Source organism: Lissotriton vulgaris, unplaced genomic scaffold (genome assembly GCF_964263255.1).
Source record: "Lissotriton vulgaris unplaced genomic scaffold, aLisVul1.2 SCAFFOLD_310, whole genome shotgun sequence".
Taxonomy (NCBI): domain Eukaryota; kingdom Metazoa; phylum Chordata; class Amphibia; order Caudata; family Salamandridae; genus Lissotriton; species Lissotriton vulgaris.
The window spans coordinates 1,590,776-1,608,154 of NW_028254046.1; the positions used below are offsets into that span (position 1 = coordinate 1,590,776).

Below are 17,379 nucleotides of genomic sequence, written 5' to 3' on the forward strand. Positions count from 1 at the left end.
ACACTGGAGCTGAAATGATTATGTCACTGCTGGAAATCGGCATGCTGCAGAAATTGCCTGATATTGCATTCAAGGGTCCCATGCCTTCAGTGCGGGATATTCAAATAATTCTGAATACCATGAACCTGTTGACCACTGCTGACATGTGGGAGGAGGTTAAGAGATTGCTGGAAGAGGCACTGGAGAGTGAGCAGCAGAGGTGGATCAGATCAGGCTCTGTGAAGAATGAGGGTGAGATTTGGATTTCTAAAGACCTGTCCTGCCACATAGTGTGTTGCTATCTATGGTAACACAAAAGGTTTGGTGTGCGGCACTTCCTCTTGATGAGGTCAACAATTCTTTATTGGGGTAATGGTAACAGAGAAGTTTTCGGGTGCCTCGGAATAAGTCCCTCCTGGCCTCTGGGGACTCTGATTTGAACAAAAATGCTGGGAGAGTGTTGGAATCACCGACACTACTTTCGATGGCACTCCAGTGGAGATGATCTCCTTTAAAGAAAGTCTTAGTGGTGTAAGCAATGTAAATTGCGGGAAACAATTTTTCTCAAAATTCAATTGAAAGGTTTTATTCAACTAGTCACATATTTCAATCATAGCGACTATGTTCATGAGACGTTTAGTCCTTTTATACTCCGAAGTGTCCAATTGTAATAACAATGTCCCTATGCATTTCGGGACTGTCGCCCTTCCTCAGGGGACTCGTTACAATCTGTGAGTAAAATTACAAATATTCAGGAAGTGGGTACACCCCCACAAGGCAAGTACATATAAACATAACTAAAACTGTGCCTTAAATCATGCAAGAGATATCAAGTGGTGCCAGGTGTCTGATAATCACGGATGGTGGAGTGACGACAGGGAATAACACGGGGTGTAAGAAAAGCGTCCTGTAGATGGTCCATGCAGGGTAAAAGTGAAACTCGTAACTAACGGGTGAAAGTTAGAGAACGTAAACCAAAAAAGTCTAGCTCCCCAAGCAAGAAAATCCGTCTAAATGGGCTCCCATAGGTGAGAAACAAGGAAGTAGGTAATAGTGAAACAGTGGATTAAGAAGGTGATTAGAACGGGAATCACCACTTCGGGTGCCCCCTTAGTGAGATAGGTGTACACGGGGATGTTGAACGTGGAAGCTGGGGGCGTGGTGTGTGCCGAAGAGCTGTTAAGTGAACCTCGAGTGTATCATTCTCCGTGATAAAAAATATAAAGTGTGGCAATGAACGGCACGGGCTTACCGAACAAATCTTGACAAACAGTGTCCTGGTGTCTCAGACGTGTTAGAGTTCCGTATGATAATGCGGAAGTAAATAGGTGCATCAGCGGTGTGCGTGGCGTGCGTTATCAGAAAAAAACAGAGGACTGATTGAAGATTGGCACTAGTTGCCGGTCAAAAAGCATCGGGTTATCTTAAAAAATGAGTAAAAGAACGAGGGATAATAGCCAGAAATCGAATGAAAGATGTAAGTAAAAAAAATGTAAGTGAAAACAAGAGAATAACAAAACGGAAGGTATCAGCAACAAAGAAGGTTAAAGTAATAAGAGAACAGACAAGTTGGGGTGGCCATCTTGGGTAAGGTTCAAGGTGGATAGAAATGTAAATCAAATAGGTACAATGGTGTCCCGAATACACGGAAAAACCTTTGTGTGAACAAGTCATGCGGTGGTAAACTACTGATTCCTTAAAATACCGAATCGGTAAATTACTGATTTTGCAATGTAGGGAGCACTCAAATGAGTGCTTCTCCTATTTTAGGATTCGTTATTTACCACCAACTACAAGTTGGTGGTAAATAATGAAAACCTTGGAAAAAAATTTTTTTGCTTTTCCAATTGTGCCATGTTGCAGACATACATGCCCTTAGGGCATGTGTGTCTGCAACATGTGCATCCATACACAATTGAGGGGTGCAACAGGGTGTCAAAGTGACACCCTGCCACCCTTCAATGTTTCCCCCTTTTACCGAATTGGTATTTACCGATTCGGTAATTGGCATTCATTCCTATGGGCATTCATTCAAATCACAGCTCACAATTTTATACCATTAAACATTAGACATAAAAAAAATAGAAATTGTTAAAGACCAAGTCTTACCCCATGATGTTAGACACTCTGCCACATAACGATAGATGCGGTTCATGACCTCGATCACTATGGCGTAGAGGATACCTGGAACAAACAACATAGCACCGCTGAACTGAGATCCATGTTCCTGATCAAAGGCCATGGCCATGTCTTCCCAATCAAAGTAGATCTTCATCACATATAGCGACAGGTAAAGGCACAATATTACAAATGGAACCGACACCAGGTAAATCCGCAGCTGCCTCTTTAGGCTCGAGTATACGGGTTCTTTTCTTCCAGTGATAGGATTGATGCCGAGCACTCCGTGGAACCCAGGCCTGGGCTCCTCAAACTGCCGCTTCATCATCAGGGTGCCCCAGTGGTATGCCGTGACGGAACACATGCGCTTCCAGACCTCCAGGATAACCGTAGACCAAAGCAGGTTGAATGAGGCAAACAAGACATACTTGTCGTAGTCCTCACAAGCCAAGAGGTAGTAAGGAATTCCGATGATGGCCATTGGGATCAAGGCAAAAGTGAAGTACTCTAGGAAGCCAAAGTATAAGCCAATCGTTTCACCAAAATATCTGCGGATATCATCTGTAGATTAGGAAGAAAAAGGCAAGAGTGATTTTTTAGTTTGATTCAGTCCTAAAATCAGCAATTTGCAGAAGCATAATGTAGATATGGAGCACAGAGACGTATTTTGTGAACTTCAACAAAGACTCACTGACAAGGAATGTACTCTTCATGCGACTCACTTACGTTGGCGCCTGTGACAGGATCGACCAATCAAATAGAAAGAAATTATAATGGGCGTCTTGAAACAAACAAAAGGTAGCCTGATATTTTAAAGGCAGAGTACTGGGATTCAACTAGGGATGACGTGGAAACGGGCCTTCTCCTGTAGTTGTTGCAAAATGTGATGTCACAGGACATCATCTCAGAATGAAAGAATATTCACCTATGGTGCATATTTATGATTGCTGATATGTTTGAGCAAAGCAAGCCAATTGCATGGCTCATGGAGACAAATCGGCTACTACAGGTAGCAGATATAAACAGTAACTAAACGATTAATAAGGGTGATCTTTCAGGCATTTTAAAGTATAAAGAAGAAACATCTTTACAAACCATAGGGTATGAGTTTTGGTCATTTCCTAATTGGTCGGTATTGAAAAATCCCTAGATGCACAAAAATAAACATTTAATTTTATTCTCCACCTATAAACTATATTTAAGGTTAAAAAAAATCGTTTCCCTTAAATATTTATACAATATATGGGTGTTTTTCACATACAACTAGCATTCTTTCATCAGTCTTTTTATGTTTAAATTTGTTTGTCAGAATGTCAAAGTCAACCTTAACAGTTTAGAACACTGTTACATTCAATACACAGGAAATTTCGCGCAGGTCAGGTGGGGTAAGCAGGGACAAAAGTCGCCCAGAATCCAAGTGAATAGGGGCGTCCGCCAGGGATGTGTTCTTGCCCCCACTCTGTTCTCATTGTATGTGAACGGAGTGGTGGAGCACGTTCTGGTAAACCCATCTGATGCACCATCCCTGGCGGGCAAGAGAATACCAACTCACCTATTCGCTGCCGACACCCTGCCTATCTCTAAATCCCCTGTGGGTTTACAGAGCCTCCTGGATAGTTTTCAATCTTTCTGCACAAGTAGGGGGCTCAAAATTAACACAGAAAAGACTAAATATTTGGTACTCAACCCCCCCAAAAAGTTTGGACGCCCTCCTGTACTAAACCAGGTGCCCCTGGAAAGGGTTAAGGAATTCGACTAATTAGGTATTCGTCTAACCGACACTATGCGGTGGAATTCACATCTCCAGTAGATGTTGCTAAGCCACAAAAGGGTTGTGGGGGCTCTCCTGAAAGAGCAGCGGTCGTCCTCTTTCAAACCTCTTGCCCCTGTGATAGATATCTACAAGGCGAGAGGGGTTAGTGCAGCACTCTATGGGGCAGAGCTCTGGGGAACCTGTAATACTGATGAGCTATCTTGTTCCGAGAATAAATTCTTAAAGGACCTGATGGCTCTCCCACAATCTACCCCGACACTACCCCTTTAACTTGATATGAGATGCCGCTCAATCAAAGACCAGGCAAAGCTGCGTCCTTTACTACTCTGGGCCCGATTGTGGAGGGTGTCTGAACTCGCCAGTTATGCGGAAGGTCTGTTGGAAGTACTGTCAATGCCTGGTTGGTCCAAAATTAGGTGGCTTAGGGACGTTAAATCTCTGCTTGGGGAGCTGGGGCTTGGGGAAGCCTGGCGTACTAGATCTGCCCCTCTTAAAGCTGTCCTTAAGAATATCTATTGGGGAGGAGCTTCGCGCGCATCCAAGATGGCCGCATGAGCTTAGGGCTTCCGAGACCCTCATAGCCCCCCAAATATATCCTGTTGTTTATCCTGTTTACTGTGGAGTGCTTCTTGAAGCGGAACCGAAGGAGTGTCGGATGCTGAAAACCGTGTCCCGAACGTGCCCCGGGGACCAGAGTTGGAGGTCCGGACAGTTTGAGGCCTGTATCTCTTGGAGTCCCGGTGTTTGAGTTGGCATTGTGCCCGAGTTGTAATGCGACAACAACGGCTCTGAATACCGGAAGTGACTGGCCCGGCCTCGCGACTTCATTTGGTTTCACTTTCGATTTCGCTTGGAACTCCCTGATACCTTGCTGAGACCCACTCCGGAACATCTGAGACCCTGGTCGACGGCAGTGGGCCCTACTATGAGGACACTTTGACGGAGTGCAGACTTGTGGAATCGAGATTGAGGTTTTTTGCTGCGTGTCGCACCAGTCAGTGCCCCGAGGCTTAGGCTTTTTGCCGACAGCACGGAACTGCGGATGGCTACCGGGCATTCCTACAGAGTCGTCAGTAAGATATTGGTCCAAATACAACGGCTATCCATCGCTTCTGCCTCGAATCGAACGACGAACATTGTCCCACAATGGAGACCAAACCGGAGGGAGATAAACGACAACCGAAGTCCACTAGAGGTGGAAGGTATACCCAAACTAACAACATGGACCGATATGCACAAACTAAAGGGTCGCCTAGTGGGCTCGGAAAGTCGCAAGAAGGAGTGAAAGAAACCTCTGTGCTGGAAGCGGAGCTGACGCTCCAAGACGTGATGGTCGCCATTGATGGTATCAAGTCCTCTCTCCGACAAAAGATGGAGACCCTAGCTCATAAATTGGACACAGTATCAATTGAGGTAAATCTGATTCGGACAGACCTCACGAAGACAAGTGAGAAAATTAAATCACTTGACATCAAGACTGCTGGTCTTACTGACGATGTAACTGAACTGCAATCGGAGGTTCGGACTTTGCAGGCCTCGAATGATCTGGCTATCCGTAGACTGGAGGATTTTGAAGGACGGGCCAGGAGGAACAACATGCGTATTATTGGAGTGCCGGAAAAGGCGGAGGGGCAGGCTGCGGATCTCCTTGTCGAAGATTTGATACTTAATCATCTTAAGCCCAAAGGCCTGAGGAATTTCTTTACCGTTGAGAGAGCGCACAGAGTTCCCGGAGGCAGACCACGTGTCGGTGCCCCGCCTCGACCTTTGATTGCGAGAATATTTAATTTTATGGACAGAGATCCTCCAGATCTGGGGGCCCTTTGAAGTACGAAAACTCATCCATCAGTTTTTTTCCGGACATCACACAGGCAGTCCAGAAGCAGAGAATGAGCTTTATGGGGGTTAAACGAAAGCTTCGTGACCAGGGATTCAAGTACGCCATGCTATACCCGGCCAAGCTGAGAATTGAACATAGTGAGAAAGTTTATTTCTTTGACAAGCTGGAGGCCACAGCGGACTGGTTGGATGCTTTAATTGCTCAGCATGAACCCCAGAGACAAAGTGGCGATGAAGGAGGGGGCTCGCACGAACAAGAATAAGTACTCTTGCGGTGGGAACCGGGGAAAGTTTGGGAACAGACTACTTCTGTATTCTTTCCGTTAAAATGTTTTAGCACAGTAACTATGGGGGTCAACGGGCTATTGGTGGGTCTCTTCCCTCCAGATTTATCTTTTTTGGTAGTTTAGTTTAGATGTGGGGGCGACAGGCGCACTGCAAGTTGGGAAAGCTTGATAGTCGTAAGCAGGGGTGCAGGGTGGGGGGTAGTGTAACGGGAAGTTTGGTGGGTGGGAGGGGTGGGGTGTTTATTTTTTGTTTTGTTTTCATGTTCTTTGTGTTTTTTCAAGGCATTGTATTCCAAGATTGCTTATTGATGTTGCGAGGATTGGAGGGGGGGTTGGACCTTCTTTATGTTTCGTGATGGGGGGTAGGGGGTTGCGAGTATTGAGTTGGAATGTGAATGGGTTGGGGGATAAAATCAAGCGCAGTGTGGTCCTACAATTCCTTAAAAGACATTCTCCAGATTTAGTCCTACTCCAGGAAACGCACTTCGTAGGAAATGCATGTAAGGCGATGCACAGGAAAGGCTACCGGCTGGTTGCGCATGCTGGATTTACTTCGGGGTCCCGGGGAGTTGGGATACTTCTTAGAAACTTTCTCCCATTTGTAGTTGACTCCATTGTTGCGGATGAGAGGGGTCGATATATAGCAGTGTCGGGACGTTGGGAGGGATATACTCTCTCCTTGGTCTCTATTTATGTCCCCCCAGGTCTGCAAACCACTACCTATATTGACTTGGGGAAGATTGTTTTAGACCTTCCTAGTGGTTTGTTGATTCTGGGTGGGGATTTCAATGCTGTAGTTTCCGGCACCATGGACAGGTTTCCGCCCCGGGATGTGGGACGGGCACAAAAATGGCTACCTGACTTTTTGGAGGCTCTGGGTCTGGTGGATAGCTGGAGATTGTTTCATCCTAATCAGCGACAGAATACCTTCCACTCTGGTGCCCATGGTAGCCTCTCTCGAATCGACTATGGTCTAGTGCCGGCGGCCCAGGTGTCCTATATTACTGAAGTGAAACCTCTAGCTAGAGGCATCCCGGATCACTCGCTGCCCTGACTCTGAATCGTTTTTGGCCTTGCTCATTGCACCATCAGGATTCAAGCAAGCCGGGCCGACGACGGCTGAAATGCCAGAAACCGGTCCCCGGAAGCTTGTTTCCTTCCCAGTATAAGAATTGGCTTGGTAGTTTGGTTTGCCCTGTTCCCATCATACACTGGGACAGGAACAGACTAATTTGCATGTAGCCAGGTTCTGAGCTGGGATGGTGCAGTGAGCTAAAAACGGTGATAGTTCAAGCCCTGATCTTTGGACTGGGTAAGAGTGGTCTGCTTAATTCAGACACTCTGTTCATCACCACCCCCTTTTCTGAATCGTTTTTGGCCACTATAGGTGTGGCAGGGTATACTCAGACATGAGTCCCTTGCTCACTGCACCATCAGGATTCAAGCAAGCCGGGCCGACGACGGCTGAAATGCCAGAAACCGGTCCCCGGAAGCTTGTTTCCTTCCCAGTATAAGAATTGGCTTGGTAGTTTGGTTTGCCCTGTTCCCATCATGCACTGGGACAGGAACAGACTAATTTGCATGTAGCCAGGTTCTGAGCTGGGATGGTGCAGTGAGCTAAAAAACGCTGATGGATCAAGCCCTGATCTTTGGACTGGGTAAGAGTGGTCTGCTTAATTCAGACACTCTGTTCATCACCACCCCCTTTTCTGAATCGTTTTTGGCCACTATAGGTGTGGAAGGGTATACTCAGACATGAGTCCCTTGCTCACTGCACCATCAGGATTCAAGCAAGCCGGGCCGACGACGGCTGAAATGCCAGAAACCGGTCCCCGGAAGCTTGTTTCCTTCCCAGTATAAGAATTGGCTTGGTAGTTTGGTTTGCCCTGTTCCCATCATGCACTGGGACAGGAACAGACTAATTTGCATGTAGCCAGGTTCTGAGCTGGGATGGTGCAGTGAGCTAAAAACTGTGATAGTTCAAGCCCTGATCTTTGGACTGGGTAAGAGTGGTCTGCTTAATTCAGACACTCTGTTCATCACCACCCCCTTTTCTGAATCGTTTTTGGCCACTATAGGTGTGGCAGGGTATACTCAGACATGAGTCCCTTGCTCACTGCACCATCAGGATTCAAGCAAGCCAGGCCGACGACGGCTGAAATGCCAGAAACCGGTCCCCGGAAGCTTGTTTCCTTCCCAGTATAAGAATTGGCTTGGTAGTTGGGTTTGCCCTGTTCCCATCATGCACTGGGACAGGAACAGACTAATTTGCATGTAGCCAGGTTCTGAGCTGGGATGGTGCAGTGAGCTAAAAAACGGTGATGGATCAAGCCCTGATCTTTGGACTGGGTAAGAGTGGTCTGCTTAATTCAGACACTCTGTTCATCACCACCCCATTTTCTGAATCAAATTTGAGATGACCTTGGGTTCAGGTGGTAGGATCGCCCCCATTAACCTGTGGCACTTGCGTAATCCTAAGATTCGTAAGGAACTGTTACAAACGTTGGAGCAGTATTTTTGGGAAAATGAGGGGTCGGGCTCCTTGTCGATCTCGATGTGGGAGGCTTTTAAGACAGTGATTAGAGGTCAAGCCTTGTCCCTGATCGCGGGAGTCAACAAACAGAAATAGAAAGAAGTGGTGAGAGTTCAATCAGAGATAGCGAACATTGAAATGGAAATAGAACAGGAGGTAACCCGGGCTAGGTTACATGTTTTACAACTTAAGCAGCTTGAGTACAGGACGCTAGTCACAGATAGTGCTAGAGCCTTGAGCCGAGAACAGCAAGGGTGTCTTTATGATGTTGGGGACAAGGCCGGTAAACTGATTGCTTGGTTGGATGGGAAGGACAGAGCGGATCGGGTGGTTCCTGAGATTGAGACGAAGGTGGGGACTTATATTACTGACCCACAAGGGATAATAGATGGTTTTGCTGATCATTTTTGTAAAGTTTACACTTCTGTCTCAGACAGACCGGAGGAAGATTCGACCTATTATTGAGGGATATTCAACTTCCATGTTTGACGGAGGAGGATCGTGACCTCATGGATAGTCAACTTACCGCTGATGAGATTGCCTTGGCAGTGCGCTCTTTGAATTCTGGGAAAGCAATGGGTCCCAATGGTCTCCCGATCGAGTTGTATAAGCTTAGACCAGATAAGATTGCCCCCTATTTGAAAGATATGTTTTTGGAACCTCGAGAATGTGGGGTGTTGCTCCGAGACCAGAGAGTGGCCTCGATAGTAGTGATACCTAAGGAGGGGAAGCCGAGATCCAATTGTGCTTCTTATAGGCCGATCTCATTGCTGAATTCGGAACTCAAGATTTTGGCTAAAGTGTTGTCTAATAGGTTGATCAAGGTCATAAGTGATTTAGTACATCCTGACCAATCTGGATTTATCCCGCATAGGAATACGGCGTTGAACCGAAGGCGGTTGCATGGGGTTCTAGCCAGGGCGCTTACCCTGCAAGAACCGGCCATATTAGCGTCGTTAGATGCAACGATGGCCTTTGATACGGTGGAATGGCCATATCTCTGGGCTGTATTGGCTAAATTCGGTTTCGGTCCTGAGTTTATTAACTGGGTGCGCTTATTATATACTGAGCCTCTTGCGCAGGTTGTTGCGAACAATCGTGTCTCAGCGCCATTTTGTCTTGGGCGTGGCACTAGACAGGGGTGCCCGCTTTCTCCCCTTTTGTTTTTGTTGGCTCTTGAGCCTCTAGCGGCCTGGATCCGTTGGGAGCCTTCGATAAAGGGTATTCGTTGGTCCACGCAGTTTGAAGATCGGATCTCATTATATGCTGACGACATATTGCTTTATTTGACTTCTCCCAGGAAATCCCTTAATGTTGTTTGTGATGTCTTGGCCTCGTATGGTAGGAATTCAGGATTGGTAATAAATTGTCCCATCTCTATGTATTGTGTGGTGATACCCCTGTCCTGCCTCGTAATTGTCCTATTCAGATCGCTCAGGAAGGGTTCAAATATCTTGGGATTTATAATTCAATGGATCCCGTACTTCGATATGATATGAATCTTCTTCCTCCATTGACTTAGCTGAAAAGTGATGTAGCTGGCTGGAAGAAACTTCCATTGTCCCTATTAGGACGGGCGGCCCTTTTTAAAATGATGTCCCTACCCCGATTTCTTTATGCCCTCCAGAATACCTTGGATGTGGTACCATCTAGCTATTTTCGAGAATTAGAGGGACTGCAGCGCAACCTACTTTGTGAAGGCAGACCGCGTATAGCGTTGGCCAAGTTGACGTTCCCGTGGTACGATGGAGGAATTGCCCTCCCGGCTATTAAGAGACACTATTGGGCGTCACAGCTGGGAGCTATAAATCATGGTACTTATGGGTCCAATATGGATCCGGGTTATGCAATGGATAAATGACTGCTCCCTGGTGGTGATTATAGTAGAGCGCTGCATACCAAATCTATAGAGAAAGGTTTAACGGGACCGACTAGAGTGGCGGTGTGCGTATGGCACAATGCTCTTTGTTCACTGGGATGGAAAGACCGTCTGACTTTGGCTACCCCGTTATTTGGATCGGATAAATTGGGCAGGTTATGGAACTCGAAGGGTTTTGATCGATGGGACTTGATAGGGATTACCACTGTGGGGAATGTTTGGGATAAGGGAAGAGTTTAGTCGTTTACTGAACTACAGACTGAATATGAACTGAGTGGGATGGAGTATTTTCGCTATGCGCAAGTGAGGCATGCCTTGAGGTCGGTAATCCCCGATGGGGAAGAGATACCGGATGCGTCCCCATTGGAGGATAGAATACTGGATGGGCATCTACCTGACAGCACCATTTCTCTCATTTATAAAAAATTGATAAACCATAGAGCGAATCTCTTAGTAGATTTAAGGGATAAGTGGACGCAGGAAGGTATCGAAATTGATGACGAGGATTGGCAATCAGCAGTTTCTTCACCTAGGGAAGTTGCGATCCCGGCGAGATTGAGGCTCGTTCAATTGAAAATACTGCACAGGGTCTATGTCACTGGTCCGCGTCTGATTAGAATGGGTTTAACGGAGGATGGTCTGTGTAAGCGTGGTTGCGGCCAGTTGGGGACTTTTCTTCATATCCTGTGGGAATGCCGATATATGATAGACTACTGGAGCAGAGTCCATAACGTTATGCAGGAAGTGACGGGTGTGGCTCTTTTACCGGAAGCTAGGAGATGTTTATTGAATTTTTGGGAGCCTAAAGACCTGAACACTGCTCAAACTCGATGGGTCACTCTAGGGGCCATGATTGCTAAGCACAGCACATAGCACAGCAGTGGGGAGCGGCTAGGCCACCTACGCTAGAAGGGTGGAAAGAAAGTATGGATTGGTGTATGTTCCGTGAAAAAACTGTTTATCTGGCACGGGGTCACCCTAGAAAGTGGAATAATGTTTGGGGACCCTGGAATCCATACAGAGGAAATATTTGTGTACCACCTGCAATGTTGTTTTTGATACTCCTCTTTCCCCATGACCCTTACATGTTAATCTGCCTGATACTTGTGCTCCATGCCCCCCCTGGCCAATATTTTCTGTACCATATGTTGAAGTTGTTGCCGACCCTCTTCTGTAAAATGCAACAATGTATTTCTTGATGCCTTGTCTTAATAAAAAAAAATATTAAAAAAAGAATATCTATTGGAACTGGGTATCGGAAAAATGTAGCAACGACCCCAAACAAAGTAGAGCAACCAGCGACTTCCTTAGGATCAAGGACACTGCCCTCCGGGAACCCTACCTTGATATAATCTCAAAATCTAGAGATAGGGCTTTGTATTTTAAGTTTAGAGTAGGCATGCTCCCTGTCGGCGAATTGACTGCCCGATGGAAAATCCTGGCCCAAATTTCTTTTTTTTGCTTATTTTGTGCGTCTAGGGTCGAGTCTGTTGCCCACTTCCTCTTTGAATGCCCCGCTTATAAATCCCCGAGATCTAGGTGGCTAAAACCATTGTGTAGGGAGTTGGGCACCAGGCACCACACAGTCGCACTGCGAATCTTTATGTCCGACACCCGGCCCTTGTTCGTGTGTGGTATGGCAAAATTTTTAAGTTGGGCTTGGTTGATCAGATCAAAAAGGCTTAATGAAGTTGTTTAATTGTGGTCATTGTAGTTAGACCTTTTTAAGTAATTTATTGATGTTATTTGTATTATTTTATCTAACTTTTTGTATTTATTTTATATGTCTTGGCTTTTAACTTGTTGTGCTATGTAATGCTTTTAAAGATATGTTTTTATCGAAATAAAGCCTATTGACTGACTGACATTCAATACAAATAGAATACTGCGCACAACTGTGTAAATTGCATACAGGCACATGCATCAAGCTAGGATTTTGCAAGTCCTTAATTGCGATTATTAAGGAACCGCAATTAAGGACTCGCAAAAGCCTATGCTTGTAGGAATCGCTCTAAAAATAGCGATTTCTACACATTCCTTATTTGCAAGTCGCAAATTGCGATTCGCAAATAGGGAATCGCTTCCCATTCATTCCTATGGGCTTATAGGCCCTTAGGAATGAATGGGAAATTGTATGCTCAATTTGCGAGTACCAATAGGTCCTCGCAAATTGCTCATGCAATTTCAAGGGTGCAAGGGTGTCAAAAGGACACCCTGTTGCACCCCTGAAATTGATCTGTGCACAAATGTTGCACACACACATGTCCCAAAGACATGTGTGTGTGTTACCTACAACTTTGAAAAATGCACTTTAGTGCATTTTTCAAAGTTTTTGCTAATTACCACGAAGTTCAACTTCATGGTAATTTGCGACCCCTAGTAGCGAAATCGCGACTTCAAAGTGGTTCTTGCATTACATTTAAGGGATCGCAAAATGCGATTCCTTAAATGCAATCGCAATTTGAGAACTCGCAATTAATTGCGAATTCTCAAATTGCGAGGGCCTTGACCTTAATGCATCGCAAAAAGCTAATTTTGCGACCGCAAACATCCGATTTTTGCGATTCGCGCCGTTTGCGATCGCAAAAAGCTTTGATGCATGTGCCAGAATAATGTTATCCATTTGCATTCTTTAGTCAGGAACTGCGTTTAAAGCATTTAAGTCTCAGGAGATGAAAACTTAACCCAACATTCACAGTCAAACAGATTGGGATCGGAGGAAGAATCAACAAACATGCATTTACTAGTAAACAAACTGAATCCAGTTCAAACATGCGTTGAAGTAACAGAAAAATTAGAGGACATCTTGTCTTCCAGCCTAGTATGGGAGGATATCACAGATAGAATCATGATCTTTGCAGTGCGTGTCTCATTTTCTAGTCTTTCAGCTCTAAAAGGGAGATGATGGCCCCGGCGCAGCTTTCAAATTGGTGATTCCAATGGGATGCTGCCTCATTTTCCTACAGCTTAGTCTCAATCGCACAGACTCTCTGGCCCAATCCTCCAGCCACTTGTTCCGTCTTGAAGATATGGCTCACAAGAGAATCCAGGGTTCCCGCCATTGAGAACATCCTGGCCTCTAGGCGCTGCATTGCGCCTTGCATGTCTGCTTGTGTTTTTATAATAAGCGCCACACCATGGATCAATGGAGCTTCTTCTCCCTGCCGTTCCTCCGTGACATTGCAGAAAAGTCTAAGGTCGCACTCCGACTCCACCCACCAGCAGGTGAACCCCAGGAGCATCATGGTAGATGCAGTCTTTATAGCGTGTGCGCTATTCGAAGATCGTTCGTTCTTGCAAAGTTACAGCACCAACTTTGCTTTCTACACTTCTAGAGCTACGAAAGGCGCACACGCCTAGAAGGACTGCATCTACAGTGATGCTCTTGGGTTACACCCGCTGGTGAGGTCAGTAGTGAGCGACCCATTGACTGCATACTCCGTGACATTGCAAGTTGCTCACAGGAGTGGCAACATCTGGGCAAAAAAGTAATTTTGGTATTGTCCTGTTTCAATCTCTAGCCCTTCTGTGGCATGTCTTGTCTACTCAAAACAGCCCCAAGCTGGCCTCAGTGGCTTTTGTGGTTCCAGTCATCACCTTGTGTGGAGCACAGATCTAGAACCCGCCTAGCGTGCTCTTCAGCACCTCCTAGTGGTGCTGATTCTCTCCACCTCTTTTGCCACAACCAGATCCAGGTCTTTCCTGGCACTTGGAAAGGTCTATCACTGTACACTCCGGTGAAACACGTTTCACTCTCCGTGACATCACCTTCCGGTCCTCAGGGGCACGGCAGGCCATTGCTTTATCAGGCCAGGAGACGCTACTTCAGAATCTGCTGAGCTACCCTTTCTGTTCACCCCTCAATCTGCTCTGAGGGAGGATAGATTCTAATCTCTTCACTTATTCTTTCAGATGGAAGAACAAAAACAAGTAGAGCCCAGAAGACTCTTGGCCATCTTGGAGCTCTGTTGGTTCTGCTCACTATATCAGTCTTTTAGTACTAACCTTAGGCGCACAAATTGAGTGGGAAAGACGTTTATGAAGCTTTGGGTTTACTCATACAGCTTCAAATTCGATTTGTTCACTACCTTTATTATGGTGACCCGACCTCCGAGAACATGCTTCCACCAGTGGACCTAAGATGCGACTATGGGAAGTTGCCCATACTTGCAGATTTACCATATGAAACTGGCAAAACAATAAAAGAGGATACTCTATGAAAGGGGGAGCAGAAAGGACAAGTACCAAAATCTCTATTGAGACAATTCTTGTCCTTGAGCAGGTATGAACCCCTCAAAACTTGGAGGTAGTTCAGGAGTAAGTCACACCCAAATGCAGAACACTCTTTATGAATGCGGCTCATTCGCTTCTCTGTGATGCTTGTCTCATGTGGGCTTAGCACATGGTATATGCCCAATATGATACTATCTCCATTCAGAACAGAGAAGGAAGAGCAATTTATTTCTTTAGCGCATTCTCATGTAATTCCCTTTCGGAAGTTGTTGCATAGGGGGCTGAAGTAGAAACAGCAACAGTAGGTAATCCCAAAGGGTCAGCTAAACGCTCTAACTACATTTGAATATGTAGTGACAACTCCTATTTCCCCTCAAACTCCTTTCCATTTTTCTGGCTTTGAGGTGTCTAAGAGGTGAGCTACATATACATCTGAATACATCCGAGTAATTCAGCTTAGTTATAGAGGTCTTAGACCAAAAGAGGAAGAGCAACCACAGATACCACTCCATCTATGTCCCCATCTATCCGTTCATTTATCCTTCCATCTATTGAGAGCTTTTAGGGATTTTACTTTATATTTGACCTTCACTTTCCTGGATCTTGGACTGGATTCTCCCTCTCAGACACAAAATACCCACTTTCAATCTCGTGGAGACAAACTAGGAGGAATGAAAGTGCCTTTGCTTAAGAGCTCTTAACATTTTGTAGAGGTCTTCTATCTTATCCTTGCAGTAAAGCTTTCAACATGACTCCTTTTGATCAACCACCTTTAGTTAGGTTTCTTACAGTCAATGTTCATTTACAACGTAAGCAGAAAATACACTTCTCCATTATCACCTTCCTCTTCACCCCCATCCTTATATTAACCCCTTCGATGCTCATGACGAGCTCAGCTCATCATGAGGTACACCTCTCGTACACTCATGACGAGCTCACAATGGGAATTGAAGTTGGTCAGCGCACAGGGTAAATCTGCACCGCACCGATGGTGTTAATGTCTCTTGCTCCACAAAGGCAGCATCGCGTTAAACTTGAAGGACCTTGTTTAGAATTTGGTGGATGGGATACTCGATCATAAATGTGGTAGATATCCCTTCCGCCATATTAGAAGTGTGTTGTAGCCTTTGGCACTTGTAATAAGGCAGATGTGGCCTGTGCCACGTTTTGGCGGGGTATCCCATCTGCCAAATCCGAAATAAGGCCCAAACTTTCTTAATCAAAGTGAGGCATTTCTTAAAGAGATTCACAGTGCCTTTCATATACTGCGTATAATCTTGATGCAATTGACAGCCTTTGAGAGCATTGATGCTCTAAGGCTAATGACCTTGTTTGATGACACAGAGAGCAAAGAAAACAGGAAAAATACATCTCTGTAATGTGCACCAGGAAAGGGTGGTGGTCCTACTGGAATTGTCTTACAGGGGTAACTAAGCAAAAGCTACTGGCCTGCAAACTGTAGGGGAAAAAACAATTTCTCAATGTAGGATTAAAAAAATACATCACATTCATAAAAAGTACCACCTTAATCCGGATTGAAAGTTAAAAACAACCATCAAAGATATTACAGTCACATAAGACACTCCATAAATAAACTGGAGACATCTTCAAACCTACTGCTTTTGTTATTGGATTGGTTCTGGATGAAACAAGCTTAATTACCAGCTGATGAAGGCTAAGCAAAGAGTGCTGTATCATGGGGAAAGTATTGCTACTTAGGGCATTTAACACTTAAAAAACCAAAATAAATTCAAGTTTTACGAATATAAGCACTAGGTTTGAGAGATTAATAATTTTGATTAAGCCAAAGGTGGTAATGTCCATGCAGGTAAAAAACAGAAAATGTGAATATATTTTTCTGAAACATATGAACATACCGAGTGGCTGGTAGCCGATCCGGACTCTTGCATACCAGTTACTACTAAGACGCTTCAGCTCTTCTTGGTCATGGAGTGGAAAAAATTGTATCATAATGCCGCTGGTCTGAAGCCTTCGCACTAAAAGTATTATTAAAATAAAAATGAGAAAATCTCTTTAATAAATGCATAGGAATGTTGATACCATTAATCAATAAATCATAATGATCAATATCTTGGACGGATAATCGATATCTTAGAATGATTCTGTAACCACTACATGGCAATCTGCTGCTTCCTTGGCGCTTATCTTCCAATAGCAGCCACAATGAGTCACTGGCAGATCGCTCCATTCCTTCCCAACCATGTACTCCCAGACGCCTCTTCAATATCTTTGTCAGATTAACCACCTGGTGCCGTAGAGTATCAGTTCCAGACCAGAGACTAGTTCTTATCTTTTACTTCAAATGTCAGTTACACATACTTAATGTACCCTTCTCAGGGCTCTGTGTGGACGGTCTCTACCACAGCGATTGTCAGAATAAATAATACTATATCCATATACTATATCCATTTTACCAACAAAATAAATATGCATAGGTTTAAAATCCAGAAACTATGTATGTTAAAAAAACTTTGAAACTTGCAAGTTATTTTTAACCGTGCAATCCAAAACTTGCACAACAGCCATACACCAAATGCAATGCTCATACCATCACCCTTGATGCGACAAATGCACTTACAAATGTCATAATAGTCTCACAAGAGAGTACATATCATATCATACTTAAAATTATGAAAGAGAGAACTATGAATGTAGCATTAGTTAGTGGTTTGAGTATGTGCCTTTAGGTACTGTTACTTATTGGTATAAATATTGT

The 17,379-nt window shown here is 44.8% G+C and overlaps 1 protein-coding gene across 1 annotated transcript in view; it reads right to left on the reverse strand.

Annotated features, from left to right (window-relative positions):
• Positions 1-17,379, reverse strand: part of ANO10 (anoctamin 10) — a 757,832-nt gene that overhangs the window by 633,862 nt on the left and 106,591 nt on the right. Inside the window, exons 5-6 of the mRNA XM_086951544.1 lie at positions 16,520-16,639; positions 2,089-2,658 (exon numbers count right to left, since the gene is read on the reverse strand). Of these exons, the coding sequence (XP_086807670.1) occupies positions 2,089-2,658; positions 16,520-16,639 (690 nt within the window). The remainder of the gene's footprint in view (positions 1-2,088; positions 2,659-16,519; positions 16,640-17,379) is intronic.